Raw genomic sequence first — 21,015 nt, 5'->3', positions numbered from 1 at the left:
CTACCGGACTAGTAACGTTTTTATAAGTATAGGTTAGCATAGAGCTAATTCGTAATCAGGTGTATCATGTAAGGGCTACACAATTATTTCAACGAAAATTTAATGAGCTCACATTAGCAGAATTCAGAATTCTGCCTAAATTTTAATGGCGTTCGCTTTCAAAGCCGTTCATATGCTAACATGAGTACCGCTCTTGTTTACTCAACTGCAAAAATACAAAAAAAAATATTTAATTTTACTGATGAAATGCTTCACTCAATCAATTTATTTTCTGCTTATATTTTAGGTATCTGCGGAAACCAGAAATTTGGTCCAGTCCTCGCCTGCATCCCAACATATTGACAGCCCGTTTGTTCCGAAGCTAGCATCAAATCCAGTTGGCGCACATCTGGTTACGTCGCCAATCAATGCCTCAATTCACGGCAAGAATTTACCACCCACACAAGGTAACGGTGCACAATCTTCGGTAGCACCGATTTCAATGATGCCTGCACCAATTACTACTACGGTGTCATCGGCGTCGGCAATCGGTAGTTTTGGAGTTAACAGCAGACTAGGTCCTGCACCACCTATGCACCATTTACAAAGTGGATTTTCTTCCGTACAACCAGCAAATGCTAGTGTGGGTGTAAAACCGATAGAAGTGACCGGTACCACGGATGTGCCAATACCAAAAAGTATTGCCGCACCACCACCTGCGATGAATGGCTTTCTTCCCGCTTTCATGCCAGGTAGTGCATCGACGCAACAAAATAGTGTTCGTATTTCACCACACATGGGTCATATGGTACCAGTAACTAGCGGTATGCCGCCTATCTCTGTTGTACCCATAACATCGACTACGACGGCACCTATAACGGGTATTCCAGGATCTGTTACAAATTCGAATGTGACAATGTCTATGCCAGTTACAGTGGCGGCCTCGTCAGCATCACTGACACCTGTAACCATGTCGAGTATGCCGAAGGGTCCTTACGTGGTTAGCGCAACACCGGCAAGCACAATGTCAAGTAGTGCGTCAGCACCCAATCATGGAATGTTTGTGCAAGCCAATCCAGCAATTGCTTTACCCGGTGCACCGCCAATGTTGGGCGGTGTACCTAACGGTATGGCGCCAATGCTGATACATTCACCGTATCGTACGCCGTACCCGGGTTATCCATTATATGCGCCATACAGCGGTCTGCCACACAGTCCCTATCTGCCACCGGCCGTGCCATCACCCAATGCTTCTCCTCGCACAATTGATACGCGTACGGGCAGAGAAATACAAGCGGTAGCACCTTCGCCTAAAGTGATTTCAACCGGCATGCGTCCGGTGACTCCAGTGAGTAGCTCAACTGCGGCCTCAGCGGCGCCAGTTAGCTGTAGTGGTGGCACAACAATTGCCGCACCGCCGCCGCCAGCGACTTTATCGTCGGTTCAGATACCAATGTCGGGTTTACCTCCAGGTTCGGTTCCAGGTCCAGGTCCAGGCCAGCAGACTACGCATCTACTGCATCATTTACCTTATGGAGCAAATCCACATGGACCGCCACAATCAGTGCCAAGTAGTGCAGGATTCCCAATGAGTATCGGAGCGCCAAATAATAGTCATGTTTACAGTAGTGGTGCCAATAGTAGCGCCAATAACACGAATACCACAACAACAGCATCAGTGGCAAATGCAACGGCTTTAAGCAGTAATAGTAATAACAGTGGTAACAATAGTAATGGTGGTCACACTAGTGCTAGTGGTGTGTCTATAGGCGGAGGAAATACAACAATTCAATTGCAACGTGGCGACAATTCCCATTTACTACCACCTCCGCCGCCACATATGATTTCTCATCCAAACCTGCCGCCGCCGCCCAGCCATGTGTCGGGAGGTCCGCACATGCCCCCCATACCCCATATGCTAATGCATCCACAACATGGAATGCTGCGCGGCATTTCTCCCAGTACTGCCAACACAAACAGCAGTAATAATTCTGCACTACCGTTAATTGGTGGTCCTAGTTCTTCATCTGTGATTCAGAGAGTTATCTCCCCCAAAAGTGAAAATCCCAGCAGAGAGCGTGATATTGCGTACAGGTATGACAAGATTTCTTACATTTTTTACGCATTCGTTTACAATATCTCAATGGTATTTGCAGTATACCGCGCTCAGCGCCATCGATCAATACTCACAGCAGCGCCAGCAACAGTACACCAACAGGTGCTCCACCATACATGACAACTGCAGTTAGCAGCAGTAGTGTAGGGACAGCCATGCCGGTACCCTATAGTAGTAACACGGTTTCCGCTTTGCATACAATGCATTCGCATCCAACAACCACCATGGCATCTCCACATCAACATATTGCCACACCGCCTAGTCTACCCTATCCACCAAAAAACACATTATGGCCCAGGTAAGTCAAAATGAAGGAATGTGTGCATTATTGTTGGTCGCTTTTTTGATTTTAATAACAATAAAACTTTAGTTCATCGCTGCAATTAACACCATCAACGACGGCGACGATCAGCACGTCATCAACATCGAGTTTGGTAACGCGGCCAACACCGCCGCCGGCGCAACCGCAATCGTCATTGAATGTAGTTAGTGCGTCGGCGTCTTCAAATGCTGCGGCAGCTGCTGCTGCTTCAATGCCTTCTAATTCAGCTTCGCCCCAAACAACGCATTCTGCCTCTGGAGCCGCTTCTACATTTCAGCCATCATTTTTCATTACTCCATTGCCACCTCCTCCACCCACAGTGTCTGCATCAGCGATGAGCAGTAGCGCAACAACACCATCTGCAACAATGGCGGTCTCTTCGGGAGCTGGCACGATAGCTGCACCTGGCGCGGCGCCTATTGGGGCTGTAATATCTTCATCATCGGTTTCCGTTTCGCAAACGACTGTGACAACGGCAACCAGTACGCCAGTAACAACATCGGCACCGCATCCCTTCTCAGCTGAATCTCTATTTCAAACTAGCAAAAGTAATTAAACACACACAATTTAGCATTTATATTTTATAAATATTATTACACAAACACTTTTTATTAAATTTTTACTCCCCTACTACCCCCCAAAAAAAAAAACATTGGAATCATATTATACGCACTTGTGAAACGTACACTAGATGATCAAGCCGATCTGTTGAGGCGTGAATTGGACAGCAGGTTTCTCGATCGTTCTGGTTTGGCTGTACAACCGCCGGCACAACCACCACCCTCCACGTACTTGCGTCAGGAGCTGCACCATCATCAGCACCAACATACACACCTACATCAGCATCAACAGCTTATCCCAGCCGCTTTGCCGGCCGCACTACCAGCAGCACCGCCCCCAGCACCGGCACCCATCTTCCCGCAATTATTCAAAGACATTCCAAAAATTGCGACAGTGGATACGCCGTTTTATCGCACCGGTATTGGTTTACCTGGCTATCCGGGATATAATTCAGGATTGCTACATCCAGGGCTAGGCGGAGCAACGCCTTTTATGCCGCCTGGTCACTTAACTTCATTCGCTCCAAAGGTAAAATTCTACATATTAGTCAAAGTATGTTAAAAAAACTGCATAAATAGTTAATATTTATCACGCAATTTTGTCATGTGCATGCAATAACACATATACAAATATACACAAGCTATCAATTGCCCTCTAATCAACTATCCACCAATCAACATGCATTCCTCTAACACTATTTCTCGTTTTCATGTTAATAATCATCATCATGTTACGTTTCGTATCCCACCACCAAACAATCCAAAAATTTAGCCGCCACCGCCATCGTCGCCCTCCGCTAACACCAATGCCACGAACTCAAACAATCCACCAACAAATCTTGATTCCTCTAAGTCCGCGAGGTTTACGGTATGTTTTTTTTTCTCTGAAGACCATACGTAGTAGCTTGAAAATGTAGAAAGTATTGTGTAAAAAGTATTTGTGTAGCGTTGAAAAATGATCCGCAATTATAACTAATTAGAGTAAGGTTAAATAGAAAAGCTAAACAGCATTTTCCCCAACAAAATAATATAACCTGAATAATGTAGTAAAACTTGGAGTGAAAAGCAGTTAGTAAAAATCAATTATTTATATTTACAAGATAGCAATCTAGATTTGGATATTCGTTACTGTTGCTCTACCATTACCTCTGATAACCGTTTTTTTGTGTGAGATTTTGCATTGGAAATCGAATCAGAAATTTATAATCGCATATTGAAAAGGAAAACTTAAATCTTAAATTAAATAGCTTAACTAATATTGCAAGTTTACCATCACACTGTAAAATTTTCGAATTCAACAGTATCCTGTTGACAAAACTCAAGCTGCAGCTGTTTTATTTATCATAAATGGTTTAGTAATAACATTAGTTTAGCCTTTATTATAGCAATTTTTAAGCATATATAGCATATATGCCATCTTTGAATCCCTTAGAGTCATTCATATATATATTATATACAAAATGATTTAATTGAAAATAATTTTTTAATAAATATTCTTCAGTATATAATACAATAATTAACCCCAAACAAAATTTAATACTTCAACTTCAAAATTTGGTTTATATGTTTTATCTCAGACTTAATGAATTTCCAAAGAAGTCACAAAATTTTTAATAAAGCCATAGAAATTATATTATTTAAACTACTGCTAATTAAATTATTCAAAATTTTAAAAATATGATTATTATATCTTTATTCAATAATCTAGACTACTCGAAATACTAATAATTTTAGTCAACAGAAATAACGGGGTTTTCAATAAGAGCGCTACAAAAGTTTTTCTTTTAATAAAAAAACGGTTTTTTCCTGTGAAAGTACATTCGATGTCATTACGTATGTAACTCGATTTCTTTTGGCCACCACGGACACGCTTGCAGAAGTCCAGACACTGAATACAACTTTCGACGGGTTTCAAGCATAAATCGGCAGATACTGCTGCAATACCACGTTCGATATTCGTACGAAGTTCATCAATCGTAGTTGGTTTGTTGGCATAGACCAAAGACTTGTCATAGCCTCACAGGTGGCCAAAACGATTGTGGACTCATGGAGTACGTGTTTATTGCTGCCGGACCAATAACGCATGTTTTGCTTATTGACGAAGCCATTCAGCTAGAAAGAAGCCTCATCGCTGAAGATGATTTTTCGATGAAAATCCGAATCATTTTCAAGTTGTTGCTCAGCCCAATGCACGAACATACGACGATCCTAGTGATTAAGGGGCTTCAGTTCTTACGTTCATTTGATCTTGTAAGGATGTACATAGATCAAGATCTTTTCGCAAAATTCGACCACAATGACGTCACAGGGATGATCAACGCTCGAGGACGACGTGTAAGAGACTGATTTGACTCCTCTTCAATTGATGCGCTAGCGGCAGCAATATTTTTGACAATACGGGCACTTCTTTTTCCCACTGGCACGGGAATATTTTTTACTGTTCCTGTGCATTCAAATTTTTCCACTAACCGCTCAGAACGATTTTGAGGACCAAAAATTGCACGTTACGCTCTTAAAATTGAGGCTACGGACTCCGAATTTCGGCAGTAAGTTTTAATAATTTCGACCCGTTGATGGATCGTATATATCTCCATGATGAAATAGCAAACCTTACTGAAGAGAAATGTCAAAAGACCACTTTTTGAAGCGTCTCTATTGAAAAACTCGTTATATATACTTGACGGTTCTTTATGTTTAAGGTTACGATACTTCATCATAAATATTTAGTTTAGTTGTAAGCTAATTAATATTTGCAATGCAGATTTTAACGTTGACCCCTATTTAAGAGATTTCTTATAGTTTTATGCTGTTCAGACTCTCTCAAACAGTGCTGCATATTTAGAGAGTGGTAAGAAATGGCTAAGGACTTCATTTTTATCAAACGATCGCCATATCGCCGCATTAAACTGCCACTAATTTGTGTTCCCAATAACTTCCATGCTACAATTTTCATTTCCACACATGCAATTACATAGATAAAACACAAAAAAAAAAATCAAATTAATTTTAAAATTGCCAACAATGACATAATTCGCTTATAACCTCACTTAATATTGTTAAACAGAAAACTGGTCGTTGGAATGCCATGCATGTGCGTATCGCGTGGGAAATTTACTATAATCAAAACAAGCAAAATCCTGATAAGTTGGCCAATACGCAGCTTGGTGGGGGAAATCCAGTGGGTGTAGCACCAGGTGGTGCTACTTCTTCTTTAAGCGCGGCCGGCGCTGTGGGACCATCGCCTTCATCGGCCGTCACGTTAAGCGGCCTTAAAACATCGCCAGCGCTGTCGCTGAGTTCCGCCTCGCCACATTTGCTACATCGTCCCGGTGAGCTGCCACCCGGTGCAATGGCGGCCTATGCGGGCGCTTTGCCTGGACGTTCGCCATTCGAAACATCGCCATTATCGACGAGTTTCATAGGAGCACCACCCAGTCATATTGGTAATTTGTTTAAACGAAGCACATTTTATGAGCAACCAATTAATTATGTGATTATTTTTATTTCTTTTTTAATAGGCACTGCAGTTTCACCATACGGACGTTATGGTGCACCTTTCGGTTTCGGTTTATCACACTTCGGTTGTGAAACGTGGCGACCGTAAGTAAACTTTTGGACAACTATCTAATTGTAATGCTTCCAGAAAAGGAAATTAATATATTTACATTTATTAAAGGCTACAACGTACTGTGTCGTATCATCCTGGCGCTACCAGTGGTCCTATGTGGCCGCTCAAACCAGATCCAGCATTGGACAATGCGCGACGGGAGGCGGAGGAACGTGAACGTGAGCGTGAAATGCGTGATCGCGAACAACGCGAACGAGAACGACAACGTCGTGAACGAGAAGAGCGCGAGCGTAAAGAAAAAGAAGAGAAATTGAAACGTGAACAACAAGAACGTGAGCGCGAACGAGAGCGTGAACGTGAGCGTAAAGAACGTGAACGCCGTGAATTGGAGCGGCGTGAGTTGGAACGTGAACGCATGTTGCAGCAACAACGCATAAATGAGAGCAACAAACTATCGCAAGCGGCAGCTGCTGCTGCTGCTATGAACACAACGCAACGTGATCGTTCGCCACATCGCAATATCAACGATCCGCTGGGCGGGCCCAGCGTTGGCGAGATACGTATCAAAGAGGAACACCCGCGCACCAAAGAAGAACAAGACGCAATACTCATGCGTGCTTCAGTAGCCGCAGCCGCGGCGGGCGACGCACGTTATCATCAATCCATAGTGGTGGCACAAGCTAGTGCGGCGGCTGCCGCTCATCACGCATCATTTATGGCCGGACGACATGGACCACATGCCGTAGGACCACCACCACCGCATTTGGCGCGTTCAATGATGCCACAAGCATTAGGCGGACCACCAATGACACATTTCGGCCCACCCGGGCCTGGCTGGGCAATGGATCCCTACCGTGATCCATATGCACCAATGCTACGTTATAATATAATGGAGGCGTTGCGTCATGAAGAGGAACGACAAAAAGTCGCGCTAAGTATGTATGCAGCGCAGTCAGCTGCCCATCTACGCGGTAAAGAGCCCAGTCCCATACCGCCGCCGACAGTGGGTGGTCCTTTAGGTCCACCGCCGCCACCACCACATCATCGTATTCAACAGTCTTCACATCTTCAACAAGCAGGTAGTGTGCCACCGCCACCTACGATCATCGGCAAGCCTCCAACGCTTGGCGGCATGCCGCATCCGATTGCCGTCGATGGGCATCACCCCACAAAGAAGGAAGACGGTGGTCCGAATGTGGGCGTTAGTGGTATGCAAACAGCGCCGTCGCCATCGGCACCGGGTCGATGATAAATAACAACTTATACATAAAATGTAAAGTTGACAAACGGTGGTTGAAAGTTGCAAAAATTTTGCTAATATTTTTGTAAATGTGTTTTTATTTTGTGCAGAAACTTGATTGCTTTAGCTACAGTTACTTTTGATTGTTGGATATAGTTTAATGTGTAGCTGCTTGTATAAAGCCGAACCTCGTGTATATGTATATATATACGCAATATTTATTCAAAAGTAATATATATGTATGTATATGTATTAAAGATGTAAAGTTATTATCACGCAAGTGACGTATATGCAGCAGAGGGATGTAACAATTATAAAGACTTTTGAATATCTTTCTTAAAAATAGCGATATTCTACGAAGCAATTCGTAGACTTTTGCAACTGTATAATATTTAATTTTATTGTATAAAATATTTAAAAACAAATATAATATTAGCAGATGATATGTATATGAGAGGGAAAAGTATGAAAAAGCATACATAAAATTTGTCAAAATACATACATAAATAATATCAAATCGCAGACTCGAACTTATGCATACTCGATATAACTTAGTGGTAAATAAAAACTTAAAGTAAAAATCCAAATTGACAAGTTGGCGGACATATGATACAGATACAGACAGCATGTAAGATATTATAGGCGACCTGTCGAATTGCGGCGATAACAATTAGACGGACTTTATATATATGAAAACATACACAAACACACACACACATATACACATATTTACATTTGTACGTACGGACACTTAACATGTGCAAGGAAAACTTTCAGAAAACAAAAACGGGAAACCAGTTAGTTTGTAATTGTATTAAAATTGCTAGTACATACGTAGGTTTATATACATTCATATATAATAAAATGCATAATAAAATTTAATTAGTACGTAAATCGTGAGCACACATCCCCGTGTATCCTTTCCACATCCGCTAATCCAAAAATTTCCACCATCTACCTAATGTATGTCCATAACTGCACCTAAAACAAAGTATATATACACATAAATATTTAGAGCATTTGTATTATTTGTATAATGATGGTATAAAGCAACAAATTATATATTAAATTTATAATTACAAAATTATTAAACTTAAGTAGCTTTACATTATTTATAAAAAATCCAAAATAAACTAAAAATTAAGAGGAAAGTGAATGAGTAAGATACATACACGCAGCACGAGAAATATAACAAATAAAAAAAGTAGAAAGGAACTAATTTGCATATTATGTAATGTAATAAACGGATATAAATTAAAGATAGAAACAATGCTAAAATATTATAAAAAAATCTAGTTTTATTTCGTTTTCATTTCTCACCTCCTAACTCCTATGTAATGGCTTAAATCAAAGGGCACCTTGTGAGGGGACGATCCCCGTAGCGTTGGACTTGTCAAAAGCATTTGTCTCTTTGTCATACAACCTGAGGACATCGAACTATTCCGCTCTTACCTGAGTGGTCGGAAATTCTCCGCAATGTTTCTAATTATAAGAAGAAGAAAACAGGGGGTACTGCAGAGTTATGTCCGCTTCCCGCGACTGCTTAAATATTATACTTCGAAACTCCCTGAACTACCAGAGAGAATTTCCATCACATCTTTCACGAAATTGAGACAGGCAATGGAATCGATGGCATATGTATGAATGTAAAGTGCTATTTTTCAAACCTTGATGAAGGATGAAGTAGTGCATACTGGATCATTACATTACAGTTCATGGCGTTAAAATTCCGACTGTCAACAACCCTAACATTTTGGATGTTATATTCGACAGCTTGTACTCCTTCACATACGACCGAGTACAGAGCCACAACCAAATATTCAAGTCGCTAGCTGGCTTCTGGGGAAATATAAGAGAAAAACGTTGTTGGCAACATAGAAAGCAATTGGCCAGACAGTCTTAAACTACGCCGCATCAACATGGTCGCATGGATGTAGTGAAACGCAGACGAAGAAACTTCAGACGTGTCAAAATATTGCCGTCCGGACTATTACAGGATGTGTCTTGATGCCCCGATTGATCATTTGGAGCCTTTCCTTGATTGCGTCGACGATATCGAACAGTACTCCGAACAGACTTCGGACACAACTAACTAAATACATACACGCCCAACCACCTATTGCAAACGTAGAGCACGAGTTGACACGAGAATTTAGGGAGACCCTTGTTCTACTTCGGTTTGAAAATTATAGCAACCGAAACTAACCGCCAAACGGGGATTAGAACTTTACAACAACAACAACTGATTCTCAATGCGAAAGCATTTCCCTTCCGGTAGAGTCCTGTAGGTACATGATGTCTTTCTTAAATTTATCTCAGCTCTGTTCAATAACAGTTCGTCTCAACAACATAAGTCCCGAATATCTAATAATGTCAAGCTGTATTAAATTTTCTTTATTAATACCTTTAAGCGAGGTTTAATGTTTCATATTGAAATAGGTACAAAATATTTTCGGTATCAACTTTTCAACTTATCGGTACACAGAAGTAAATAAAATAAAGTTGGCAACTCTACAGCAGTGCAGTCATCGCCACATAATCGTCTCTTGAAGAAGATTTGCTTTTCTAGCACAGTCAAAATCGTAAACATTTTGTAAAACTATGGCGAATTTCATGCAAAATAGTGTAGTGAGCTATGCCTGCACCTGTGGCCTTGTAAATCCAATAACGAAACTATTTTTCTGTCGTCACTGCTTGAAGCTGAGGTGTGGTTTCTGTGTATGCCATGAAGTGAGTAATTTGTTGCCCAATTGGGCAGACTGGTTGCCTACAATTGACATACATACATATATCATATGATTGTGTTCAATAGGTGGACTCGCATTTCTGTTCCAATTGTTTGGAAAACATACCGTCATCGGAGGCAAAGCACAAAAAGAATTGCTGTACCAATTGTTTCAATTGTCCTTGCTGTCAACATACTTTATCTGCGCGAGCCACCATGGTTGTAGTACCGAAGTAAGTTAGAGTATATCAGTAATTGTTGAAAGACTTGATGTTGTGTTTGTTACAGAAAAACGGATGACTCTCCAAAGGAGGGAGAAGGTGATGGCGTTAAGGCCGTAACGAAGAAAATGTACTATCTCTCTTGTTTGGGTTGCCGTTGGACATCGCGCGACGTCGGCATACCTGATCAGAATGTTGGTAAGTGGGAATAATAAGCTGATGTATTTATGCCAGTACATATGTGCACTCCTTACAACAGCTACTGGTGCATGGCCAGAAAACGAATGCTCATACCAGACGCGTTTTAATGCATTGTTGGAATATTATCAGGCGGTCGTTTTGCAAGACAAACAAGAGAAGCAGGAGTATTTAAGACGTAAAACGCCAAAAGCACACAAATTCCCATCCCTGACGGTATGTAAAAAAAAACTGTAAAACCCAAAACAAATAATTGCAATACTAAACGTTTTCTTTGTAGGATCGCACCGGTTTGACCGTTTCGATGATACGTCGCCAAATCGGTTGGCCTGACAAAAACACTCAAAAGGCCAAGCCCGTGAATATCACTCCGTCTGTTGCTACAGATGAGCTTGAAGATCTACCCGCAGATGTTTTCACGCAGCCAATAAATTTGCGCAACGGTAAATAACTATAATTCAAAGCATACATGTAATAATTTTATAAACTCATGCATTTTCACAGTAAGCAATATTCAGCAACGCCATGGCCAACCATCCGATCAGCCATTCACTGTGAATAAGTTGTATCCACAACGTAGAATTTTATGGATTAAACGTTCCTTGCGCTGCCGTCAATGTGAGCATAATGTGATTAAACCGGAATACCATCCCACCTCGGTGAAGTATCGCATACAGCTGTTCGCAAATTATCACGTTCCAGACGTTTTACTCGTGCGCAGTGAAGAAGTTTTGCATGCTGGAAAATCGGGTTCGATTATACTGAAACTCACTAATCCAACAATGCACGACATGTCCATAAAAATAAAGGAATTACCAACGCTTTCTGAAGAATTGGAAATGATTGAAGAGTTTAAACTCGCTTGCAAAATTAAGGAAAACACAGCAACAAGCGCAGCTGCCGAATCGCTAAAATCAATAACAAGTTCGCCATCGTTGACGAGCACCACACTTTCAAGACAAACATCACTTATAGAGGATCCACGAATTGTTCAGCAAAAGGCAAATGTAAAATTAAATAATAGTGAGTTAAACTTTGTGCTCAATCAACGCGACGATTCTACTGAATTCGATGAAGATGTTCAAACGCCGCGTGAGGAACCAGAGTAATTTATATATTCAAATGAAATATACGAACAAATGCTGATTTTTTTACATTTATTTAAAGATTTATTATCTGGCGTAAATCGAATAAGGTCTCAATACGTCTCCCGTTCACAACCGATGAATCATTGAAAGTTGGCGATTTGGTGAAAGTGGGTTTCACAATGGAGTATACATATGTAAATACGGTGACTAACACACCAACTTCTCATACGTTGAGTGCACGTGTGTTTATCGATGCTGGACAAATATTAGGAGAATAAGTTAATTGTGAAATATTTATGTTTTTAGAGCTAATTATTACGCTACAAAAAGAATAACCCCAGTTGTGAGCTTAATGTCATTTTATGATTTGCTTTGCAAATAACTTTGCTTTCTTGCAGTATTTTCAAAAGAATAACGGATTCTTCAATATTTATTATGTATGCATTGTGCACCAGGAGATGCATTGCAATCGATTATTTATGCTAAATAAATTGGCTGCTAAGTACTTTAGATTTTTATTTAACTCGTTGACCTTAGCACATAAAATTTATGTAGTTATTTGAAAGATGTTGAGGTAATTTTAATAGATTTATATTTATTTAAATTTCATTAACCACGATGGGTACACATATTCATAAATACTCCAAAACGCTGTGATATATGTATTTCAACATACATATTTGTTCTAATGCCTCTTGATGGGTTCTTCAGTAAGCAATATCCAGCAGTTAGCTTTAGGCATATAAAGAGTAGTAGAACAATTACAATAGTACATGGGACAGATAATACATTCATGTTATTGTAGTAGATTTTCTATCACTTTAGAAACGTTGATTACGACCACACGACGCGGTACACATCTTATAGTGCCATTTTCCTTCCTTCAATGGAGATCTCAACAGCACGTCTTGACGATTTCAACCGTTTAGCGTCCAAAAACTTTTTCATGTGCTTTTCGAAACGATTTGGTTTACGTTTCGTCGACTGTAAATAACAATTGTAATTAAATTTAGCAAATTATTGCAATAGTATTTATCTTTTACACATACCGATGAAATTTCTCCTTCGACAGTTGATTTCGGTCGTACGACGTAGTCTTTATTTGACGGTAGGGGTACACGTGCACGGGCTACCCAACCAGGATCACCTGGACGTAGTGGCTTTTCGTCAGAATTTGCAAAAGCAGAGTTTAAACCCTTCTTCTTGTTCGATGATGTTGTTGGCTGCGGTTCTGGCGATTTCTGTCGACGTGGCATTTGTGCTAAATCGCGCTCTTGTCGTTCTTCCTTTGACATCGCCTTAAAATCGCAACTCAAATTGAAAATCGGTCGTGCCCATTCTGATATTAGACGGCCAGCACGTTCGCGATTTGGTTTCGTCTCTTGTGGATGCTTATATAAATACATGACAGCTTTTCCAATTCCCGATTGTTTCAAATAACTTCTATCAATGGTGGGAAACTAAAAGAGAAACCAATACTTTAGCGTTATAATACATATTAGAAAAAAAGTAGCTTACATCTGCTAGTAATCTTAAAATGCTGTCACGTATTTGGACACAAGGTAAACTTCTGTTTGGTAGTGGTGCCAACCAATCCGTTAACACGTTTAATATGTTGTGTTCCAGAAAGGCCAATTGTAAGTCTTTCTTAATAAGCTGTGACATAACCATCTTAAGCATTGAAATCTTTTTCGTTGCGGGTCTGCCTTCCATGTTCAATTGACGGTCTTCATCTGCTGCATTTTTCATGCCGACTATCAACTGATCGATTAGGTCGTCGTTATCATTTATCAAGCTAATATCACGCTTTCGACGACGTACCCGCTTTTCTTCCTTTTTACGTAGTAACATGGCATCAAAGTCCGAGACGAAGTTGTCATTCCTTAAAATACAAATTATTTATAGTATAAATATATAAAGTTTAGAAGTAAATTATTACAACTCTGATACATACTCTCGGCTATCGTCAATTGGTATATTTTCATCATCAGAACTTTCATCGGCTTTTTTCTGTGCAGACTCGCCTTCAGTACCCTCAGTAACCGCTTTATCTTTCTCCTCATCTTCGTCCTCATTGTCTGTGTCTGTTATTTTTGCGCGCTTTTGTGTAGTCGAAGGGCCTTCATCTTTAATATAAATAATTGAATTAAAAATCGTATAATTTCAGTTTCTCGAAGTAGACTTACCCTCAGAATCGCTTAGTATGTTTCTTTTTTTACTCTTCTTGACAACGGAGGGCGATCGTGAATGACTCCTCGAACGCGATCTAGATACTGATCTGGAGTGACTACGTGATCTCGATCTGGAGCGTGCAACTGAGACAGATCGTGATCTAGATCTAGACTTAGAATGGCTGCGACTCCTACTTCGGCTACTACGACTACCAGATCTGCTGCGAGATCTTGCTGAACGACTACGCGAACGACGTGATCCACTACGTGAGCGAGTACCACTCCTAGACCGACGAGAACCACTGCGCGAACGTCTGGACCCACTACGAGATCGGGCAGAGCCACTTCGCGACCTCCTAGAACCACTGCGTGATCGTCTTGAGCCACTGCGTGATCGTCTTGAACCACTGCGCGATCGTCTTGAACCACTGCGTGAGCGATATGAACCACTGCGCGATCGTCTTGAACCACTTCGGGATCTTCTCGAACCGCTGCGTGAACGTCTGGAACCACTACGTGATCGAATTGAACCACTTCGAGAACGTCTGGATCCACTGCGCGATCGCACGGATCCACTACGAGAGCGTCTAGATCCACTCCGTGATCGCCCGGATCCACTATGAGAACGGCGTGAACCACTGCGAGAACGTACAGATCCACTGCGCGAACGCTGAGAACCCGTTCGTGAACGACGTGATGCACTTCGTGATTTTCTTGAGCGGCTGCGAGAACGAATCGATCCACTATGCGAACGGCGTGATCCACTGCGGGAACGTCTTGATCCACTTCGGCTTCGTCTTTTTGAACCACTTCGAGATCGAATCGAGCCACTCCGCGATCGGGAACGTTCTATGGAACCTCCATTTCTATCGTTATTCTTTGATTTGCTTCCTGCGTCTTTTATGGAACCATCTTTAGATGCAGCACTTACACTTCTACTACGGCTACGGCTAATTCTATTGCTTTCTGTGCTATTTTCAGCTGGCACATTATTTGTGTTTGGGCTGCCACTTCGACTACGACTTTTTGTTCTTGGGCTATTTTTATTTATACTTTCAGTTTCTACTTTTTCGTTAATAGCATCTGATTTAGTGGGAGACGCTGGTGTCTGAGGGCTTGGTGAGCGTGACTTCGTTGAGTTCTCTGCAGTCTTATCAATAACACTGGGGCTGTGGGTAATTTCTTGATTCTCCAGATTTTCTTTATTTGTTGTTTTTATGGCTGCGTCATCTACATTATTTTCAGGATTTGGGAGACAATCTTCGGATTCTATAACCTTTTCAGGAAGCGTTAATGTGCTGGCGCCATTAACAATGGGTTCAACAGTTCCATTTGAAACTTCTATAAAAGATATTAGAAATGCGTAAAACTTTTGTGAAAAGAAACTTAACCTCACTTATAGCTTACACGTCTAAATATGTTCGTTTATTCGATTCTCTTACCGTTTTCAGTAGTTTCCATTGTTCTAATAATATATTTACTGGCTACACCGAATAAAACGGTTCAAGCCTCTATTTTTATCACGTTCCCAGCAAATTCACGTTATTCTTGGTTTATATCGCGAGGTGAAAATTGACGCTTTCTGACACAAACAATTATAAAATATTATTAGGAATGATTAAGGCGACATTTAAATAATCGATAACAATTCGTATTAATTTCAAATACGTCAAACAAGGGGTGTTCACGCACTTTTTCGCCATTAATACAAATGTTTTTTAAGTAAATTAAATATTTTTTATTACATATGTTTACTTTAAAACTTAAATTATTATATTATGTTAAGAAATATTACGAAATATTGTTATTATATGAATTTTAAATTGTTATATTTGTAATATTTTTCTGATTGTTAAAAAATAATAAAAGATTTCGAACATCGTGCGATAGCTCGATAATGTACTTAATTGCAAAGAATGGCAGCTCTGTGAGATGCACCTCAACATTAGCGACATTTGGAATTACTTACTTTATCATTAAAAAAATAATACAAAATTACGTTGCAAAATATTGTTAAGGATGAGCTATCGTGGTATTCCAGCTGGATATGAAGACGACCCGGACTTTAGTTGTATCTCCGATATGGTGCAGAAAATAACCGTTGTACCAGATATAACTATTGCTGCTGGGCTGAATAACGAAAACTTCGATCGCACCCTCAGCGCCGACGTCGACAACTGGTTTCAGAACTACAAAGAGCAATGGAATTCATGTGAGTATATTTTTATAAAAAATTAAAAGTTTCACAATAATATTATTTAAAACCCAGACGAAAATCAGATATAAATATACAATAACAAAAACTACATATATAATTTGTCTAGACAAACGCACCCCTTCTGCTCAACACAATCTCAAAGTGATGCTCCACAGAGATCCAGATCCTCTCTTGCTTGCCTTAAAGTTGTTTGCGAATTGTCCAGGATGTAATAATTTAAAAAACAAAAACTTGGCGTTATTTAGTAAGACTTGCCTTTAACACATTTTAGCTGTGTCTTAATCAAACTCTATAATATGTATGTAGTACTGGAAACCATTTGTGACCTCCATACACAATATCCAGAGATATCAGCTAAATGTTCTGACAACACGCGCATGGTTGCTTTCAACTTTGTGAAGACTTGCGGTATAGTATCGCTATATAAATCTGTGATGATCACGTATCAATTGAATAAAATATGTGAAATGTTGGTGCCTAAAATAAAGGAATTAATAACACAAGGGCACTTCAAAGATGTATATTATTAAATATGATTAAAATATTTACCCAAATAGTTAATTGCAACTTTTTACAGGCTGCGTATTGGACGATGAACTTGCAAATTACTCACCTTTTTGGCATTTTCGATATTATATTCCCATTAATTTTACAAGATAAAGTGCCATTGGCAGAGATGTATCTTAATGCTGCTAAAGATTTGGCGTTGCCCACTGTACAATTCCTTGATTCCTTACTGGATAAACAAAAGACTGTATTTGAACATTGTGATGAAATATTAACGTAAGTTCAAAGCTCTTAAAATGTGCTATTGCTTTATTCCAAACATTACTTACTAACTGTTTTGTCTAATAGAAAATATGAGTACAAAGACGTTAAACATACTGTTTTAACGTATCGCCCAATGTCCAAGCTAGTCACACGCTTGGCGAAGACATACAAAATTGACAGCCATTTTACACCCAATCTCAATTTCACAAAGGCTTGTTCTTATATGCATTTCTTATGGCACAAATATCGTGATGGCGGCATGAGTTGTGATGCATATCGTGAATTGGCACGTGATGCCGCCAGTACCAAGCCATTACAAATGGACTTGATAACTAATGTCGCCTCATATGGCGAATTTGACGAGGTGAAATATTGGATAAATTATTTTAACATACCACTGGAGGAAATAGCAGAGGATATACGCGAGGACTTGAAACGGCTTCAACCTTCAGAAAACACCGATGAAATTCAGATGCTAAATACCAGCAGCAATGAAACTACAAGTGCCGTAAATAACGGAGGCGCCACTAACAAATCAAAACGTGCAAATGCAACTATACCTAATAATTATTTAACGTTAGCATTACCCATTGACTGTGTTATATTAATCGATGATCGTGTGAAATTTCATGAAATGTTAGAATACTTACAAGGACAATTACTTATCGCATTCGATTCTGAGTGGAAACCCTCTGTTTGTAATGAAAACGTTATATCACTTTTACAAATAGCTACCCCGTATCGCGTTTACCTATTGGATTGCCTTTCTTCACAACTTAGCGATGAGTTATGGCAACAGCTCGGACAACGAGTTTTCAACAATTTGGAGATTTTGAAAGTTGGTTTCTCTTTACATCAAGATTTGCGTATGCTACACAAATCATTGCCGCTACAACTAAATTTGAATGCGAAAACCTGCTACTTGGACTTGCGTGAATTATGGCGACGACTCAAGTATTTACAAATTGTAAAATTTCCATTTGGTTGTGGCTCAAACTCCGGCGGCAGTTTGTGTGCATTAACCGAATTGTGTTTGGGCAAAAAATTGGACAAATCAAATCAGTGTTCCAATTGGGCCAATCGACCACTGCGTCACGACCAAATTGTTTATGCGGGTAAATAATTAAAATATTTGCTTGAAAAATGTTCAAAACACACGCTAAATCAAGTGTTTTAAATTAAATTTAATTAAAATTATACCAATTTGATTTATGCTTACTCCATTGCAGCTTTGGATGCGCATTGTTTGCTGCAGGTGTACCAAGTAATTGTGGATATTCTTTTAGGCATAGGCCTGGATTTTGACGAAGTAGTCAACGAGGTGACAACTGGAAAAACCGGTTACTTATTCCGCATGAAACGCGCTTTCACGGAACACAACAATGAATGCAGCACATCTGTGCCCGACAAAGGCAATATAGCCAAAGTTCCTGCTGTCAGCGCAAACTTTGCTGGGTAAACACAAGCATATTGTACAAATGTACATTTGTCTATAAGTGTATTAATAATAAATTTTCTTTCTATATTTAATTAAACAATTTAGCACAATTAGCACAAAATTTATCTGCGATAGAATGTTGTATGGCCTCTCGAAGGAGCTACGCAAATTGGGCATTGACTGTATGGAAATAATCAAAGATAATCTGAGCCATTATGTGAATATAGCCAAAAGAGAGAATCGCTATGTACTCACAAGAGACACGCGTTATGACTTATTCCTCAAAATATTGCCACAAACACAATGCCTCCTAATACCGAATGATACCAGCGTAGAGCAAGTGTTGAATATACTACGACTATTGGATATAAAAATCTACGAAAACAATCTATTTACACGCTGCCTACATTGTAATAGTAATGAATTTATTTTGGCATTGAGACATGAATTGCAGGTTATGCGCTATGGTCAGGCTTTAGATGATGTCAAGGAGTTGAGTGCCGGCAATGTATCGCCATTTGAGCGCACATTTAACTTGTGTACGTACATATACATTTATATAAAGCTACTGTTTACATTTTTTAAACACACATTTTCATACCGTATTTTAGTAAATGTGAACCAAGACGTTTTGAAATCAAAAACCACCTATCGTGGCAAGCCGATCAAGCTGAACCGCATTAACTCCCATATATTGCGTTCTAAAGAACACTTTTATATATGTGATGTGAGTATTGCTAAATATATAAATTAACTGGAAATTTGTTTTACAGTAAAAGCATTTTCAGAATTGCGGTATTTGTACTTGGGATGGTGCGCATTCAATACATGGCAGCGTAATGGATTTGATTCTTTACAATAACTGCGAAACTGATACTGCTGCTGGATTTTAAGCGCGGATATCTTGTGACTGAAATTTGCATTGAGTGGTATTAAGTTAACACTATAAACATTATTATTATTGCTATTTTTTATTATTTTTTATTTGTCGAATATATCGAGCTTTAACCGTCAAAATAACGGGCACAACAAAATATTGTCATTACACTTCACGCTGCATTTGCAGTTTGGCAACGACGAACATAATCATTGTGAAATTGTGAGGTTATGTTCGTAAATAATTTTGCAAATTTGTTAAATTTTTGCGAACCATCAAAGGCTCTTAGGCAAATGTTCTCGTACGAGACATCTACATTTACCATTGGCATTGCGTATTTTTTAATTAACAAAAAAATGGAATTAAAAAATTGAACTCTGTTTACGGTTATCATTAACATCACTGAGCTTCGCTTCCTATACATTTTTACTTATGTTGAGTTCGAGCTTTTTTTTAGTAATCCTCAAGTGGAGGAAGCTATCAGTAGTAAGTCGAAGTGTTTTTTTTTGCTCAAGGTTTTGCCATTAGTATGAAAAAATAGACTTGTTCGCTGCGACTTTCCTACATCAAAATCAAAATTATGTTTAAGTAATAAATATAAAATTATAGAATTTAGATAGAAGAAGAAGTGGCATCTGCATCTGATTGAGTTTAGTTATTTAGCCGGTCAAAGTTCAATATAAATATCATTATATATACACATACCTATGTTACTCCTACATTTCACCCTGTACGTATATCTTTGTATTTTTAGACTTGGAAAAGTGTCATTTATTTTTATCGTCCAATTAAAATTATATACCTAATCATATTCTTAAATTAGTACAAAATCAACAATATTACAAATAATTCAAAGTACATTGAAATGAATTGAGAGTACATGAAAGAAACGAAATACAAATTAAATAATATACATTTGTATGTGTGTATGTTAGTCTGTATGTTCAATATAGCCGTAACAATTTATTAGAATGCAATAAGCTAGTGTGAAAATCTCAAAACCCTTAAGACGTATGTGTCTGTAATAAATGAATTTAATAAAAATATATGTTAAAATTGACATTTTAGTTTATTTCGTATTGGTTTGTTCGCTCTCGTAAGTAAAAAGAATTTCTAAGTGAATGAAGTGCACAAAGAAGTTATAGTATGTATGTATATTATACTTATGCACTTACTTATGCCGATTTTCTCGAGTCTAGACTTTAAAATCTCTTCTCCACTCTTCGGGTCAACAACCGTAACATAAATAGCAGCAAAACGTGCTTCAAGTCGTTCATTAAACAATTCTAAGCTCATTTAAACGCTGTTCAGAAATCTGAGCAATGTAAAAACAAAGCTACATTTGTAGAAACATATGTAAATACATATGTATGTAGATAACCATTATGAATTCAGTTGTGCATATACTCGCATACATATATCATATACATATTTATGAAAGTAAACCCAAACAAGCAAAGACTAAGTTCGGGTGTATCCAACTTACATATTGGCCGATATATGGGTTATATAGGAAGTTCGAT

The 21,015-nt window shown here is 39.1% G+C and overlaps 4 protein-coding genes across 13 annotated transcripts in view; 3 read left to right on the top strand and 1 right to left on the bottom strand.

Annotated features, from left to right (window-relative positions):
* LOC105231864 (mucin-5AC) overlaps window positions 1–8,690 on the top strand; it is a 30,784-nt gene extending 22,094 nt beyond the window's left edge. For 8 of the 9 annotated variants that reach the window (XM_029553178.2, XM_019992587.3, XM_029553177.2 and 5 more), the window contains 8 exons: window positions 287–2,073; window positions 2,136–2,393; window positions 2,466–2,965; window positions 3,109–3,506; window positions 3,750–3,845; window positions 6,042–6,420; window positions 6,496–6,577; window positions 6,654–8,690. In XM_029553178.2, coding sequence (XP_029409038.2) covers window positions 287–2,073; window positions 2,136–2,393; window positions 2,466–2,965; window positions 3,109–3,506; window positions 3,750–3,845; window positions 6,042–6,420; window positions 6,496–6,577; window positions 6,654–7,794 — 4,641 coding nt within the window. In that variant the 3' untranslated portion in view covers window positions 7,795–8,690. The remainder of the gene's footprint in view (window positions 1–286; window positions 2,074–2,135; window positions 2,394–2,465; window positions 2,966–3,108; window positions 3,507–3,749; window positions 3,846–6,041; window positions 6,421–6,495; window positions 6,578–6,653) is intronic. The other variant, XM_049455899.1, reaches the window with a different exon arrangement.
* Window positions 8,691–10,298: 1,608 nt separating this feature from the next.
* Window positions 10,299–12,522, top strand: LOC105231899 (dynactin subunit 4). Of its 2 annotated transcripts, XR_852806.3 has the most exons (8): window positions 10,299–10,515; window positions 10,598–10,743; window positions 10,799–10,929; window positions 10,991–11,145; window positions 11,210–11,372; window positions 11,434–12,034; window positions 12,097–12,360; window positions 12,416–12,522. XR_852806.3 is itself a non-coding variant. In XM_011213413.3 (7 exons), the coding sequence occupies exons 1-7, from the start codon at window positions 10,387–10,389 to the stop codon at window positions 12,293–12,295; spliced, it is 1,524 nt and encodes a 507-aa protein (XP_011211715.2). In that variant the 5' UTR covers window positions 10,299–10,386; the 3' UTR covers window positions 12,296–12,522. The 2 variants fall into 2 exon arrangements, 1 of the variants encoding a protein (XP_011211715.2); XM_011213413.3 differs by having other exon boundaries at window positions 12,097–12,522.
* Window positions 12,523–12,592: 70 nt separating this feature from the next.
* Window positions 12,593–15,793, bottom strand: LOC105231909 (IWS1-like protein). Its single transcript, XM_011213429.4, has 6 exons — window positions 15,631–15,793; window positions 14,204–15,529; window positions 13,972–14,143; window positions 13,536–13,899; window positions 13,067–13,477; window positions 12,593–13,001 (listed from the first exon to the last, which is right to left on the bottom strand). The coding sequence occupies exons 1-6, from the start codon at window positions 15,647–15,649 to the stop codon at window positions 12,879–12,881; spliced, it is 2,415 nt and encodes an 804-aa protein (XP_011211731.2). The 5' UTR covers window positions 15,650–15,793; the 3' UTR covers window positions 12,593–12,878.
* A 310-nt stretch (window positions 15,794–16,103) lies between these two features.
* LOC105231916 (exonuclease mut-7 homolog) lies at window positions 16,104–20,552 on the top strand. Its single transcript, XM_011213442.4, has 9 exons — window positions 16,104–16,400; window positions 16,513–16,650; window positions 16,713–16,924; window positions 16,984–17,189; window positions 17,262–18,292; window positions 18,407–18,632; window positions 18,721–19,154; window positions 19,227–19,342; window positions 19,404–20,552. The coding sequence occupies exons 1-9, from the start codon at window positions 16,208–16,210 to the stop codon at window positions 19,506–19,508; spliced, it is 2,661 nt and encodes an 886-aa protein (XP_011211744.2). The 5' UTR covers window positions 16,104–16,207; the 3' UTR covers window positions 19,509–20,552.
* Window positions 20,553–21,015: the final 463 nt, after the last annotated feature.

The sequence above is a fragment of the Bactrocera dorsalis genome, chromosome 4, assembly GCF_023373825.1.
Source record: "Bactrocera dorsalis isolate Fly_Bdor chromosome 4, ASM2337382v1, whole genome shotgun sequence".
Classification (NCBI taxonomy): Eukaryota; Metazoa; Arthropoda; class Insecta; order Diptera; family Tephritidae; genus Bactrocera; species Bactrocera dorsalis.
Note: the sequence above shows the minus strand (reverse complement) of the source record. Positions and strands in the feature narration are given on the sequence as shown.